Genomic DNA, 16,212 nt, shown 5'->3' on the forward strand with positions numbered 1-16,212 from the left:
CTCTATTGGGTTGAGAGCTGGTGACTGTGGGGGCCAGTTTAGTACAGTGAACTCATTGTCATGTTCAAGAAACCAATTTGAAATTATTCGACCTTTGTGACATGGTGCATTATCCTGCTGGAAGTAGCCATCAGAGGATGGGTACATGGTGGTCATAAAGGGATGGACATGGTCAGAAACAATGCTCAGGTAGGCCGTGGCATTTAAACGATGCCCAATTGGCACTAAGGGGCCTAAAGTGTGCCAAGAAAACATCCCCCACACCATTACACCACCACCAACAGCCTGCACAGTGGTAACAAGGCATGATGGATCCATGTTCTCATTCTGTTTACGCCAAATTCTGACTCTACCATCTGAATGTCTCAACAAAAATCGAGACTCATCAGACCAGGCAACATTTTTCCAGTCTTCAACTGTCCAATTTTGGTGAGCTTGTGCAAATTGTAGCCTCTTTTTCCTATTTGTAGTGGAGATGAGTGGTACCCGGTGGGGTCTTCTGCTGTTGTAGCCCATCCGCCTCAAGGTTGTACGTGTTGTGGCTTCACACATGCTTTGCTGCATACCTCGGTTGTAGCGAGTGCTTATTTCAGTCAAAGTTGCTCTTCTATCAGCTTGAATCAGTCGGCCCATTCTCCTCTGACCTCTAGCATCAACAAGGCATTTTCGCCCACAGGACTGCCGCATACTGGATGTTTTTCCCTTTTCACACCATTCTTTGTAAACCCTAGAAATGGTTGTGTGAAAATCCCAGTAACTGAGCAGATGGTGAAATACTCAGAGCGGCCCGTCTGGCACCAACAACCATGCCACGCTCAAAATTGCTTAAATCACCTTTCTTTCCCATTCGGACATTCAGTTTGGAGTTCAGGAGATTGTCTTGACCAGGACCACACCCCTAAATGCATTGAAGCAACTGCCATGTGATTGGTTGGTTAGATAATTGCATTAATGAGAAATTGAACAGGTGTTCCTAATAATCCTTTAGGTGAGTGTATATCTTCACGTCCCAGTTCATTATAACCACAAGGTGGCATAACATGCCTGTAGTTTAACTCTGTCGTGATGTAAACAGGATAATTATGAGAAATTCAGTGTAATAATGTTGACCAGTATTTCACTGCATTTTATAATTAACTCCAATGTCTACATATGCAATGCAAAAATTAATAATACAATTAAACATGATTACTATAGCCTTTCCTGTAAATCATGCAAGACTATTATGTGCATGTGGAGTAGAGTTCCCCCAAAACACGTCTACTTGAATAGAAAATATAAGAAAAACCAATGCATATGCTGTTTGGTGCAAAGACTAGGCAAGGTAGCAGTCTGGAGGATACAATGCAAACCACATAAATAAATAAATCAAACCCACAACCACCATCCGTTAAAAATATATATTGCCTGCAATGCTATTTTAGATGTGTCAGGTTACTGGATAATAATAAAACCATAACTAAATATGATCAGAATGTAAATAATACCTTAAAACGTGTAAAATACAGTAAATAAAACAAGTTAGGCATTTGCTTAGTCATAAGCTTGTCCTATGACATAACATATCATTTGAACTTTTGCACTGAGTGATGTGCTGTCAACAAAGTTTGCAGCTCACTTTACATTTCCTAGTTATTATGTCTTCGCTGATGCAAAAGGCAAGCAAGAGTTTGTCTTTATATGCAAATGAGACCGACCGTCCTCTTGCCCAATGGTCGCGGTCACGTGCCTCCAACCTCATGAATATTCAGTAGCTGTGACGCGTCTCATGAATAATACGCAGCCTTTTCCCTGACGTATATCCGCATCAGTGTGAAGGGGCACGGAGTTATTATTATTGTTTTTGTTCGAAGTGAAGGGGATAGGGATTTTTTTTTCTTTTCTAATTTTCTTTAGTTTTCCTCCCCCCTTCAGCCCTGTCCGATGCGTTAGGACGAATGCCCCGGTTTTGGAAAACAAAAGGGCGACGATAATTTGACGACGGGGGGACAGGTTCCGATCAAATAATGGATCCGCGGGTAGCAGAGCTGTTTGGTAGCGGTTCCGTGTTGAAGTCGAGCTGCCAGGGACTCGGCTCCGGTTCGGGCGGCGGGTTCGGGATGATGATGTCGAAAAAATGCTCTAAAAACGGGAAGAAAGTGAAGAACCGGGCGACCAGAAATACGAAGCCCAACAATAACCCGCCTTACCTGCCTCCAGAGGTGAGCCCTAGTCGATACATTTGAATGCCTCCTATTTTTCAAAGAATGCTTCTAGTTCCTGGTAGATATCATTTGATTCATGTCATATCATTTAAAGCAGATCTTTCGATATTGCTCATGCCTGTGCTCTTATAATACAGATCTAAACTATGGATCTTATTTTTTTGGGGGGGGGTTTATTGTATTCCTCTGCCAACACAGCAAGACTGTATAAGTGAACGTGTTTACAAATGATCAGGTTTCAGGCAAGTGCTATTGAGTCACAGATCCTATGCAACTGACAGCTGTGTTTGTAAATGGTGTCCGATTGACCCTGAGATCAGGCAGTGAAAGCAATGCAAAGCAATGCAAAATAATGTTGACATTTCAGTTATTCACATATGCTAGCAGTACGATATCAACATTAGGAATACTTACTAAATTAGTTTTCAGTTGCTCATTTTTGTCACATAACAAAAACGGTGTGTGGGACACCTAGCCCTGCTTTAGGAGAAAATCTAGCCAATTTCTTAATGGAAAACCCACTGACTGCAATTTGTAGAACAACAGTATCAAGTGTATGGGGATCCTCTTTTAAGGTTTTGACTATCATCATTTCGTATTTTGACAAGGAGATGTTGTGCTGTAGCCAAAAGGAAAATCAACATGAAAGAACAGCATCCGAGAGAGTGTGTATGTGTGGTGCAGCAAAACATCTCAAAATGCTATAAAACTAAGAATTTCCATGTGCCTAGTTGTTCCGATTCCCCCACCCAGTCCAAGTGCTGACACTGGCCTGTGGGAAACCGAATGTCTGAGCTCGGTCCCTGGGGTAAGGCAAGAAACTGTTTCTGGCATCAGATGCTTCCCAGGGTTCCCACACGTTATGGAAAACCCAGAAATGTATAAAGGCGCATTTGTCAGCCTTGGAATATGACCGCAAGTATACAAGAGATGACTGCTGGTGAATTCCTTTAATAATGATTGTGATGGTAAAGATTGCTCCCTATCGTCATTGGACTTTTAAAGAACTAGTGGCAGGTGGATATAGCTTTTCTGGGGAATACAGAGGACACTTGTTTGTAACCTATAGCTTACAATTGCTCTGAGGCCTAAAACGTGTGATATATTCTCTATTCTATTGGGGTTGAGCAGGGTTTAAAAAAAAAATACATTGTACACTGAATTAATAATAAGATTTTAAACTTAATCCACATTAAGTTACAATAAAGAGCTCTGCACACAACAGATACCTCTCGATTAGGTCGTTGTGATGGAGCTCTTCTTTCCTAATTCATGTTTGTGAAGGGAAGTAATTGTGTTTAACAGTGTAAACCAGTTAAGCTCATCAAACACTGTACTAAAATAAAAGGAAACCAAAAAGAAAGGGTTATTCTATAGTTTTTCTAATGCCATAAAAGCTGCTGTATTTTCAGTGCCCTTGTTCTTCTCATCTAGGATTCTGTACAATAGCTTATGGTATTACAGCCGTAAAAACACCACACGCCTCTGTGCGGCTTGCAAATGCATGACTGGTTTCTACGGCTTACAATAACTTAAACAAAGTTGATTTATCAGGGCCTCTTCAACTTCAGTCCATGTGGCATTTTCATTCAAACACACGACTTATGGGCGTTACCTGGCCGGCGAACAATGCATTCATTAGCTGCCAAATATGCATAAGTCAGATAGTAGGAATCAGAAAGTAAACTTAAATTCAGGTTATGTTTGAAGACCCACAGAAGAGGGTCATAGGGTCTTATAGGCTTGCTTATTTATGTATTTGTGTTTTTATTTTGGGTTTTAAAGGAAGTATTTGTTAGATAAATTATATAACCGTGTTTAAGTGACCAGGATAGTAAGTTACTGATTGTTCTCTTGCAGTTCATAAACAAAAAGCAGATTTAGTGTAAACTGCTGTAGTTGTGATAATCTATAGTCTGTAGGATCTCCGGGTAATTGAATTGTTCTTCTCATTTTGGGTATGGCTGAACAGTAGCACTCCTCCACAAACTTGCTGCGTTGGAATGTAATTTGATACCCATCTTTCCATAGCAGAGGCCAGAGGACTAAAAATACACCTAGATAGCGAGCTGCAAGGCATAGGGAAGACACTGTGGTTTCGGAGAGAGTATGGGAGATCAGCTAACACAAAGTGAGCCACCGGTTTCAGTTTTACATAATAAGTTCTCTATCTGGCAGACAAGAAAGGTACTTAATTCACTGCAAACTGAAGCCCGTGACCTCTTAAGAGGGATAAGCATGTGTCACTCTCCATATCTATCAGTGGTTTGCCTGTCTATAGAGCTGGCTAGTTGTGTCAGATTGGGCCTTTTTTTGTAATTCTATTTGTGTATTAGGAGACTTACTGAGACAAGCAGACGGGCATCTATTGGGCACACCAGCTGCCCACCAGTTTCATTGCAGGCCAGAGTTCTCCTTTTTGTGTTCTCTGTAAGGGAATTTACAGAGAATTTACCTACTGCACTCTCTTATCTAGTTTTTCTTATTTATTTGTAGCTGTTTTTGCTCCGAATCTACAATACAGAGAAAGTAAATTAGGGCTGCATATTTGGTCTGTTGAGGCCTGTATGTGTAGGTCTTGGCTAAAGTTCCCTATATTGATATTGAGTTGAATTTCTTTGGCCCTTAATTTCTCACCAGCATGTCTCGGAGAACTCCCATTACTACCAGAGCTGTATCTATGCACAGGGACAACTCAAAGCCTTACCATTGAACTCTGTGAGATTAAGCGCGTGTCTCAACATGTAGAGCTCTTTTGTGCTGCAGTGCAGTGAGGGACCTCTTCGAGGGATTACTGTACTGGAGGCTAAGGAATGTGCTTGTGTTTGATTACAGTGCGCCTTGGAGAACTCGACAGGTCCTCACACAGTTGCTATGCCAATTTAATGAGTATCAGGTTCTTTCTCTCTCTCTTTAAATTTCTAATCCTTTTTCTACCCCCCCTGTGTTTCTTTGCCCAATTTAGAAACACTGAATGCAGCTTTCACCTCTGATCATCCTTCAGACATGTACAAGAAAAGAGGCAGATTGTTGAGCAATTTGATGTCTGAAAGAGTGAGAGATGCAAGTTATTTGTGGGTGTGAAGAAAAAAAAAAAAAAAAGTAACTTTGCTATAACCATGCTATTGACAGTGCCTTTACAGTAACATCCAATATTTATATTTACATTAAAATTGACAGTTGTTAATAAGTATTGTTCACCATAGCAACCCCAATAATTCACCTGTTAAGAAGTTCTGTTGAAGCTCTGTGAGGGGTTTTGTCTAAACTGCCACTTGGTGAGATTGCCTCGGCCTTGTCTGACAGACTCCACAGAGTGCTGGCGGCTTTCTACTGGTTTTATCATATGTTGTCCTGCATTGAAGTGTGTTCCTGTCTGTTGCCCTGTTTGATGTCAGTGTTTATGAGGCCTACTAGCAGTAATATAGCTTGCTAATCAGTACTGTGACCAGGAGTGGTTGCAAGCCTAATGCCATTCTCTGCTTCTCTGTTGTAGGCCGAAGAAGGAAACATCGAGTACAAGGTAAGAACCGGTCTCACTGCCTGATTTTCCCTCATTCCTTTGTGCTGTATCTCATTCTCAGTCTCCAAACTGAGGAGTCTGTGTTGGCAAAAGCGACAGAATAATGATAGTCAAATAGGTATTCATTTGAATTTGTATGCACTTTTGCATTGAAGTAAGAATGCCAGTGTCCCCATGTGTTTTGAGAGTTCAAGTGCCCTACAGTATGCATGTTAAATGGAGGATATGAAATACAATTACAAGAGGGAACGTGTGGGTAGAGAGCAGCACCTTTGGGTGGTATTAACAACATGTCAGTCAGCCCTGGCTATGCAGTTTCACTTAAAGTGTCCTCGCATGTATGGAGGTGATGTGGCTGCGCACTGCTGAGTGAAGCTCGAGTACTAAGTGGACAGTCGACCTAGAATCATAGCAGATGCGGGGGTAGCAATCCCACACCACGGCGGATTAATCTGTAGACCCCCACCCCCCAGCTGCTGTCTTTAAAATAACACATAAACCAAACCATCCAAAAACGAACGTGTTCTAAAGCTGTAGTTCATGCCACCTGCATTTTTCACATTTAATTTCTAATGTATTGTGTATTAATCTGTGAGTGCACTTTCCTTTGTTTTGTTTTTTGGTTAGGAAACTGTAGTAGTTCATGAAGAAAAAGGAGGAGGAAAAAAGTTCCTAAACTGATTTTGTGGCAGCGTGGTATGGAAGTAGTTTAGCCAGGGAATAAATCTGGAGATAGCTGAAGAGTCCTCAGGGCATGTATCCCATGTATCTTTGTGCTTAGTCTTCCCATAGAAGCCCCGTTCTAAGGGAGTTCTTTGTGTTCCTGTGTGTCTGGACAGCTGAAGTTGGTGAACCCCACACAGTATCGCTTCGAGCACCTGGTGACACAGATGAAATGGAGGCTACAGGAGGGTCGGGGAGAGGCGGTCTATCAGATCGGAGTGGAGGACAACGGGCTACTGGTGGGGCTGTCTGAGGAGGATATGAGGGCTTCCCTGAAGACTCTGCGCAGGATGGCCGAGAAGTATGCACAGCTCACACACCCTAGAAAATCCATCCATATTCCCACAGAACACCCCAAGAGTTGTAGTTTAATTAACCCCCGGAATCTCACCCCCTGTTTCTGTCTCTGTGTCCAGGGTTGGCGCTGACATCACTATACTAAGAGAGAGAGAGGTGGATTATGATTCTGACATCCCCAGGAAGATTGCTGAGGTGTTAGTAAGGAAGGTGCCAGATGACCAACAGGTGAAGATTATCGTTATTTAAGTTATTTGACCTTTAGTTTTATTCAATCAGACGTAATTCCTGCCATCTTTAGGGAGTGCTAGACATGGGTAGACATAACCATCCCAGTGTGAAGGGATTACCCTTAGGAATGCCATCCTGTCATTGGCAGTGTTGAATTTGGTTTTTAGTAGGCTGCAGTTGATTCCTGAATTTTGTGGCCCAAAAAAACGAATTGGTTTTGCTAAATTTACAATAAACCAAAAAGAAAAAAAGCTTGAGCAATTACTCTCGTCAGACCTGCCTGTTTTTGTACCTGTATGTGTACAGTTCTTGGACCTGCGTGTGGCCGTTCTTGGCAATGTAGACTCGGGGAAGTCCACTCTGCTCGGGGTGCTGACCCAAGGCGAGCTGGACAACGGGCGAGGACGGGCCAGACTCAACCTCTTCAGACATCTCCACGAGATCCAGTCGGGCAGGACTTCCAGCATCAGCTTCGAAATCCTGGGCTTTAACAGCAAGGGCGAGGTAAGAAATATGCAAAGTGGGACAGGGGTTCTCATTTTACAAGCTGTTTAACTAAAGATGGGCAACTGTGATGGTCCCACGCCTTCCAGAAACTTACAGGTACATGCTATGTAGACGAGTGAGAAGGCCTTCCAAATCCTGAAGATGATGCTAGCGTCTCTTTCAAACTCGGGGCTATTGACTGGAATTCATTACTGTGACCGAGTGAGGGTTCTCTAACAAATTTCCATAATGATGTTGTCGTTGGTCATTGATTGATATTATTCAAGGCCTCATCTTGGATCAGTAGACTGTTAAAACTGCCTAATGCACTAATGGGCCAAATCGACTTCACTCACCGGTAGCCTTTCATGAGTTCAAGTGTTTCTATTGGAGGCACTGAATCATTCACTACAGATGAGTCCCAGAAACTGTTCATTGGAGGATTTGATTGCATAATCTCGTCATTGAAATTGTCCCAACGTAGCGATAACGGTGTTGCTTTCAATTAGGACCTGCAGAGATACTGCCTGAAGGGATTTGGGTGCTGTTATCCTGGCTTACACCCACCTCTCTCCTCAGGTGGTGAACTACAGCGAATCGCGGACAGCGGAGGAGATCTGTGAGAGTGCCTCCAAAATGATCACCTTCATTGACCTGGCTGGGCACCACAAGTACCTGAAGACCACCATCTTCGGCCTGACCAGCTACTGCCCAGATTTTGCCATGCTGGTGGTTGGGGCCAACACAGGCATAGGTAGGCTTTGGTCATTGGCTGTTCTTTTGAAAGCCTTGTGGTTTTGGGTTGAGGGGGACAGTCAAGAAAGGTGATTACATTCCAGGGTCTAACAGAAGAACCAGAATACAGTGCATTTGGTGGGATTATTTGGGATTTTTCTGGAAAAATGTTTGATCTCTCATTTATTCTCTGGTATCATCTGAGGATATTCATACCTACACTAACTCTATTATGCCCCCAAGTAATTTTCAGCCTTGAAACACCTGTATAGCAACACTTAGGACTATGAGAGCCTTATTGAAATTAATCTGAAAGAGGTTTTTCCACCACTGATGTAAATATCTTCACCTGGAATTCTCCCAAGTATCAGTTTCAGTCTCTGGCAGATAGAGAGCAGAACATGAGGAGAGTACAGACAGTCTGAGTACAGAGAGCCGCTGACATGGCTAAAGCAGCTTGCCGGGTGACCCACATCGGGAAGTGGCAGGGCATCAAAACCAGTAAAGAATCAAGTATTTGTTTTAGTATTAATTAAAAAAGTTAATCATACCTGTGGCTATAAATTGAATAATTTCATAATACAGGGACAAAACAAACCAAGGAAAGCGTTTGTGAAATGATAATAAAATATATCCACAACACTTCCAGCTGAATCAGTCACAAGAGATATGAGACACTGAGCAAAAGGTTACTCCAGGCACTGCATAGAATTAATAGTAGGAATCTGGGGAACTGGGTCAGGAATCCACACAAGCAATAGATAAGAGGTGACACAGAAAATAGCACATTGTGTTCATGCAACCACAAACCCAATACTTGCAATATATATCCCTTCCAACTCCAGTGTGTTCTGAAAATACATTTCCAATTGAAACTGTTAATTTGAGCCACCAATCTCACGCTGGCCAAGGCTTGTAATACGATGCCAAGCCGAGTCTAGTTCATTCAAGGAGGCTCATGTCTGTTGGGTTAATAATTTATACCACCTGATGTTAGACTTTGGACATGATGTTCACAGCATAAGGGCAGAGATTGCTCCAATAAAATGTTATGTAAGAGGTGTTATTTGAGTTAGAGGGTTTGGGAACCAATACCTCAGTAAGCTGAGAGCTATATTGGAGTGATATCTGTGGATCACTTCATGGATCTAGACGGGGTTACTACTCCTGGACTACTCTAGTGTCCTGCTCCCTCCCCACACTGCCTGGCTTTTGACCTCTTTAAGTAATTTCAATCACGGCAGTCCAGGTCAATTTGTGGGGGGAGGGTTGTGAATACAAATGCTGTGCGGTCACGATCAAACTAAAAGCGCTGTTGGGCCATCCAATACCAATGAGAATTTAAAAACTCATGAGTTACTGTGCTCTGTTTGTGTTCGTCAACATTTTTAGTACCCTTGATGAAGGGAAACAGTAGCCGGACAGGCATGCCCACTCTTATCTGCCAGAAAAAATGAAAGTGACGCAATAATAGTGTCCCAGTTAGATTACTGCAGTGCTTGATGTTTCATGCATCATTTCTGCTTTTTTTTTTCCCTTTTTTTTTTTAATTTAACGGGAAACAACATATTATCTTTCCCCCAAATGGCGAGAGGATGTAGCCTTACTGGTTCACTAGTGTCTCATAACACAGGTCTTCCCTCAACATGTTGCATTGCTGCTACACACTCCATCGCATCATCCCCACACAGATGCAGTTAGTGTCTGCAGACACGGCACAGACAGACTCAGACACTGAAAGTTAATTAGATTGCAGTCTGTAAAGGCTATCTCTGGTGTGTGAGGACAATTATATAACCTGCTTGTGGTGCTGTATTTTTAGGAGGTGAAATGTGAAAGATCTTGTATAAGCAATTCTATTCTAATTCTGTTATTCTGAATTGTAGTTTCAAAGGATAATAAGCTAGCATGTGTGTGTTATAGTTTTATTGTAATGTCCCTTATTAAGCAGATGCTCAGGTGTAATAAAATAGGTTAACAATTTAGACATCAACCCTTTAATAGCAGGGTGAACCCGGTCAGTGAGAGGACAGGAGTCCCGTTTCAGTTCTGATTACAGAGAAGTCTCTTCCCCTCTAACAGCAAGGGATTGAGTTTCTGGGCAAGGTTTCTTTTGACTCTTAAGTGATATACAATGATGGAATTTAAACCATAATCTCAACAGCCGACAGCATCTGAGATCCGTATGTGTCTTATCTAAATAAAAAACAGAAAAAAGGAAACGATGCAAGTGCACAACCCTTGCATGTTGTGTTTATCATTCCCTCAAAGCCAAGAGTTAAGCATGAAGACCAGGGTTGCTTTGTTTTGTTTTCTATTTGAAATCCAAATTCATTAGGACTGGAAAACAAAAACCCTCTTGGTGTGTTGGCTGCTGACGTGTTACTCCTGCAATCTTTTCTATAGCTTCTCTCAGTGTTTGACTGCTTGTCTGGCTCTGTGTACATACTCAGTTGGAGCTGCAGGCCGGACACATTAATTTCTTCAGTATATAATGCCATAGCTTATCCGGCCTTTGTGTGTGTGAAGCTGCAGATAACCCAAGGTTATCTCTCATAAGCAGCATTCCAGAAGTGCTTTTTCCACATTGTATCATAAGCACAGCAGTCTTGGCAGCTGTGTCACAGGCCGATTTCAACTCCTAATATCAAAGCAAGGCTGTTAGCAGTAGCGTTTGACATAGGTGCCATGAATTAGTACCACAGTTCCTGAACAAATGGTAATGAGACACTTCCAGGGCACACCATGCTTGAACTAGTTTTAATCATTGGCACACCATGAAAAAACCTATTTCCCATTTTTTGTATTTGGCCAATGCAACACTGTAGGTCGCACAACTCAGTGATGTCACATCCTATTTGTTTAGACTGCCTTTAGCCTGTTTTATGAATGCATCATAGGTACATTGGGACAGAATAAGGCCAAAACTGAATTTTTACCTGTTAAAACGGCTAGGAGAGCCTTGCCTTTTGAAACACGGCTTTGGTTGAGCTGTGGTATTTCTGTCCACAGCGGGCACGACACGGGAGCACCTGGGCCTGGCCATGGCTCTGAAGGTGCCCATCTTCATCGTGGTGAGCAAGGTGGACCTGTGCACCAAGGGCACCATTGATCGGACAGTGCGGCAGCTGGAACGCATCCTCAAACAGCCCGGTTGCAACAAGATCCCCATGGTGGTGTCCAGCGCCGATGATGCCGTCACTGCCGCCCAGCAGTTCGCACAGTCCCCAAGGTACCCTCTCTGTCTTCTCATTGGAGAAAACAAACTGCATGGAAAAACACGTCTACCACCATAGGAGACCCACGAGACTCAATAGGTTGATTTAACCAAGTGGAATATACAGAAACTAGACCTAAGCATGTAGAATCTATTTTTGGAATCCATGTTTGTTCTGGAACTTGCAGGCCGACCACTGGTCAGTTACACAAAATGAAGTATTTAGCACTTTTTAACAGTTTTGTCTCTCTGTTCTTGCTTGGCTACTCAGCATCACCCCGATCTTCACCCTGTCCAGTGTGTCAGGGGAGAGTCTCGACCTCCTCAAGGTCTTCTTCAACATCCTGCCGCCCCTCAGCAACAGCAAGGAGCAGGAGGAGCTCATGCAGCAACTCACAGAGTTTCAGGTATGGCGCGCTGCTCGGCACAGTCCAGGGCCTTTCTCTTTCAAAACCCACACCTAAAAAAACTGTCGCCAACACTGCCTTTCTCTCTCATTGCATATAACGATGAGAATTGGAAATAAATAAAGTGCGTCTTTAACGCTGATTTATTTCCAATTCACCTTAAAGAGTGCCTTGATTCTGTTTCGGTTGGCTGCCTTCCTGAAGTCTACGATCTGTCCCGCAGGTTGACGAAATCTACACAGTGCCGGACGTGGGAACGGTGGTCGGAGGAACCCTGTACAGGTCAGCATCCGAGGGGGCGTTCATCCTGGGTCAAAAGACCACAATGCAAAATAAGACCAATTCTAGATTAAGATTTTTTTTTAATTTTTAAAGACCTGTTACACTGAATATTAATGTTCTCTCTCTCCCAAGTGGGATCTGCCGGGAGGGCGAGCGCCTAGTGGTGGGCCCCACCGATGAGGGCAATTTCCTGGGGCTGAAGGTGTGCAGCATCCAGAGGAACCGCTCAGCCTGTAGGGTGCTGAGGGCTGGCCAGGCCGCCACGCTGGCCCTCGGCAACTTCGACCGCTCGCTGCTCCGAAAGGTCCGACCGCACCCCAAATCCGGGTTTTATTTTTCTTACTCTTTTTTTATCTGCTCCCCTTTCAAGCACGAATCTCTGCAGCCTTTTCTGCTCCGACTGTAGCGTATGGTTCCTGATAGTTTTAGATGCCGAAAAAAAGTGGAATATGGATACACCCACAATGCACCAGTTTAGGAGTCATGGATCACGACCGTGCATTTCAGACAGTTGCTGGGGCAGAGAGTTCTCATGGCAGAACAAACCGGAGAGGAGAGGGCTCGTGAAACAAATGAAATCCGGGAAAACGCAGTCGTCGATAAGTTTGTTTGGTACCCCTTGCTGTTCCTCATTAACAGACAGCTGATGTCCTGTGCTGCCTTCTCCAGGGAATGGTGATGGTGAGCCCGGAGATGAACCCCACTATCTGCTGGTTGTTCGAGGCCGAGATCGTGCTGCTCTTCCATGCCAAGACCTTCCGGAAAGGCTTCCAGGTCACGGTGCACGTGGGCAACGTCCGGCAGACTGCTACTGTGGAGTGTCTGCATGGCAAGGTGAGCACGGCTTGAGCACATGTGGAAGCCCCTGAATGTATGATCCAGTTGTTTTAAATAAAAATGTCACTGCAGGCAAGCGTTTTAGCAATGGCGAGACATGTTTGTGACATTTTGGATTACAGCGGTTTCCCCGTTCTGTTCTTCAAAGCGGTGTCATTGTACTCTGTCTCTCTCTCTCTCCGTCTCTGTCTTGGTCTCTCTCTCTCTCTCCCAGGATGAGCTGCGCACTGGCGAGAAGGCCGTGGTGCGTTTCAAATTCATCAAACACCCAGAGTACCTGAAGGTGGGGGCCAAACTGCTCTTCAGGGAGGGGGTGACCAAAGGCATTGGGCACGTCACTTACCTGCAGCCTGCCTCCCTGTACCAGCATCATACATAGGAGAGAGGGGGAGAGAGCAATGGAGGGGGAGAGAGAGAGAGACAGACAGAGGAAGACCTGGATTGCTCTCCCCGGGAACCTCAGCACCAGCCCATCCGCACAGAGGGAGCTGCTCTGATCAGTCCCAGCATCCTTTGCCCCACTGCCATCGTGACGTCCCCATGCTTTGATCCTGACCATTGCTCAGGAGCTTGCCTGCCCCATTGTCCCACAGCCTTTTTTAACTGTTTGTAGTCTGAGCTAATGCTTTTATATCAACAGGCTTTTGCTCACATTCTCTCTCTTTTTGTGTTTGTTTGGTATCATTTTGAGGAGCATTAACTGAGGGAGACTTGTTGTAACTCTCACAATTCTACAGAGCTCAGCCCTGATAGTCCTACACTGAACCAGCATGGAATACCAACTGGTTCCACTATTAATAACCGGCTCCAAGAGCGCATAACAGAAAGCTCGATTGGTTGCCTCTAGAATTTTGCATTGGCAGAACAAAAGCAGCCTTCTGACGATCGATAAACCGCTGACAAGTCAGAAGGAGTGCGATTATGAGAGGCAAAATATTTGGAGTGCGCTGAGCAGATTTAAATATAGCCACAAATAAATAAAAATCATACGAAAAAACACAGCAAGTGATTACTTAAAAGCCTCCTGCTGTGAAATGTTTACAATACCAAAAACCAAATGGACGCCGTCAGAGATGTTCAGAGTGGCCACCAGGATGAGGCCGCAGGACCCAACCGCAGTAGATAACCCATGATTTGGTATTTGCCTACTTTTTGCAAGTGCTTCCGTTGCCCAGGACACGAATGGGTTTTTTTGATCTCCCGGAAGCCGCGTCCTTTTCGAAATCCAGCCCCCATCACCCTGCACAGGTCCGCGGCGTTAAATTAAATTGGTGGGATGAAGAAATCCACTTTATGGCCTAATCTCGGATAGCCTTTAAGAAACACTTGCCTTTTAGACTCGGTTTTCTGAATCAGGTTCTGTTTTTGGTCTGCTGGTGGCACCATAAGTGCAGGATGACTCCCGGACTAGCAGAACAAAGTTGTTTCTGACGCAGTATGCCCCTTTAACATGGTTTTAAAGAAGAAGGTAGTGTCTGAGGCCATGTACAGTTGACTTTATAGAGATTGAAGGTAGTGTTCACAAAGTGTATATTAGAATTCCACTAGTTGATCTGTGGATTTCAAAGTTTCTCTGTTTCCAGGCCATTTGAATTTTTTCATGACCAAGTTAGTGTTTTGGGACGGCTTTGAGAAATGCAGTCTTTTGGATTAGCTTTCTGCAGTCAGAGCCTTTTGTTTCTCTGCTGCGGCAGGAAAGTACTGTTCTTTCGCTACAAGATTTGTTTCCGATTCAGTCCTAAATAGAGGAAGATTTTTATTTTTTATTTTTTTGGCCAATTTAGCCCACTATGTATTTGAAAACTATCATGAGATTTTAAATCTAGTGTTTAGCCGAGGGTAGTCAAAACCGTACAGAACAAACCCCATTAAACATTGCACTGCTTAAGACGGCAAAAAATGAATGATTTTAAGCACTTGCTTTAAAAATTGGTATTTTAAAGCAGAATAAACCGGTGTCTGAAACACTGATGCTTTCAGATCATGCTGTACAGGACGGCTATAACCAGCCCTGCTGTGTTAATAAATACTACACATCTTTATGACACGTCCCCCATTGCATGAACACACAGGGTCAGAAGTTAGATTAGGTCTTCTCTCAGCTCCTTCCCATCAGCCACTGGCAACATTGTAGCATTGACATTTTATATTATTTATTTGTCGATTTTAACCTTTATTTAACCAAGAAGGGCCTAGACACACATTCTAGATCAAATTGGATTGTTTCTTGCTGTATATTGTTTTATATAAGCCCTCCAAAATACATTGTTTTAGAAAATAAATCCATCCTCACAGTGTTCCTCACAGCAGCTTGTCATCAACCACCTAAAACCACAGACACGACAACCCTTTTGTAATACAAAACTCCCCTACAGCGTGACTGTAGTTTCTTATCCCTCAATTGTACATGAGTCTTTGCATTTCCTTTTAGACAGTGATACCACAAGTTTGTTATTGATGGGGTTGAAGTTACAGTGCCTACAAAAGAAGGAATATTCGATTATTTCTTCTTGTATAGTCCTAATGTGTTGGAAAACACTTGAATTTTTATTTTATTTTTCTCATGTGGTGCTACTCGTTGAAAGGACGTTTTAGGAAGACATGTAGATAATGCACACGTGGAATCGGTTCACTGTCGACTGTTCTGTTTAAGGTTGCTGCTGTTGGCAGCCGTGTCAGCTGTGTGTCCAGACTCTCCCTGCATGTTGAACAGAGCAGTACTGAGGAGTGTGTGTTGCCTCGCTGAACAAACGCAGCAAAAAAAAATATTTATAATAGTTTGTGTCGTTAATTGTTATTCTTACATGTGGTTCTTGTGCAATTGCAAACGACAAAATATATAGAATGTATGTGAACCAAAATATATGTAAATATATATATTTTTAAGAGAAATGTTACTCAAATGTTCACATTAACCTTTTGCAAAAAATACTTGTTTTCTGTTGCATCCATCACAATTTTTTTACAACTTTGAAGTAGTGTTTCGATTTCCATACAGATTCCAAATGCCTTTTGACAGTCATCTGCTGTTTGATTTATTCAGATTCAGCACTGATCTCCTATGCAGGCTGGGTGTCCCACATACCCTACACAATGGACACGAAAAAGGAAAGAAACCGTGTCATTTGTTTAATCCCAACCCGAGGTAAAGTCTTTTGAAGTTTTATTGTAATATTTTAATCTTCCTTTCGTGTGAAATTTCTGCGATTTATGTACAAATCCAGTTTGTATATAATGGTGTACATAAATAAAAGTTTTATTACACAACGA

General features: G+C 43.1%; 1 protein-coding gene across 1 annotated transcript; it reads left to right on the top strand.

The window, feature by feature from the left end:
• Nucleotides 1–1,793: 1,793 nt before the first annotated feature.
• On the top strand, nucleotides 1,794–16,212 carry gtpbp2a (GTP binding protein 2a). The gene is made up of 12 exons (XM_066696662.1): nucleotides 1,794–2,201; nucleotides 5,701–5,727; nucleotides 6,567–6,751; nucleotides 6,867–6,975; nucleotides 7,285–7,482; nucleotides 8,044–8,218; nucleotides 11,212–11,431; nucleotides 11,688–11,823; nucleotides 12,047–12,105; nucleotides 12,238–12,409; nucleotides 12,775–12,939; nucleotides 13,157–16,212. Exons 1-12 carry the CDS (start codon nucleotides 2,007–2,009, stop codon nucleotides 13,319–13,321), a joined length of 1,806 nt encoding a protein of 601 aa, XP_066552759.1. The 5' UTR covers nucleotides 1,794–2,006; the 3' UTR covers nucleotides 13,322–16,212.

This window comes from Amia ocellicauda, chromosome 23 (genome assembly GCF_036373705.1).
Source record: "Amia ocellicauda isolate fAmiCal2 chromosome 23, fAmiCal2.hap1, whole genome shotgun sequence".
Classification (NCBI taxonomy): domain Eukaryota; kingdom Metazoa; phylum Chordata; class Actinopteri; order Amiiformes; family Amiidae; genus Amia; species Amia ocellicauda.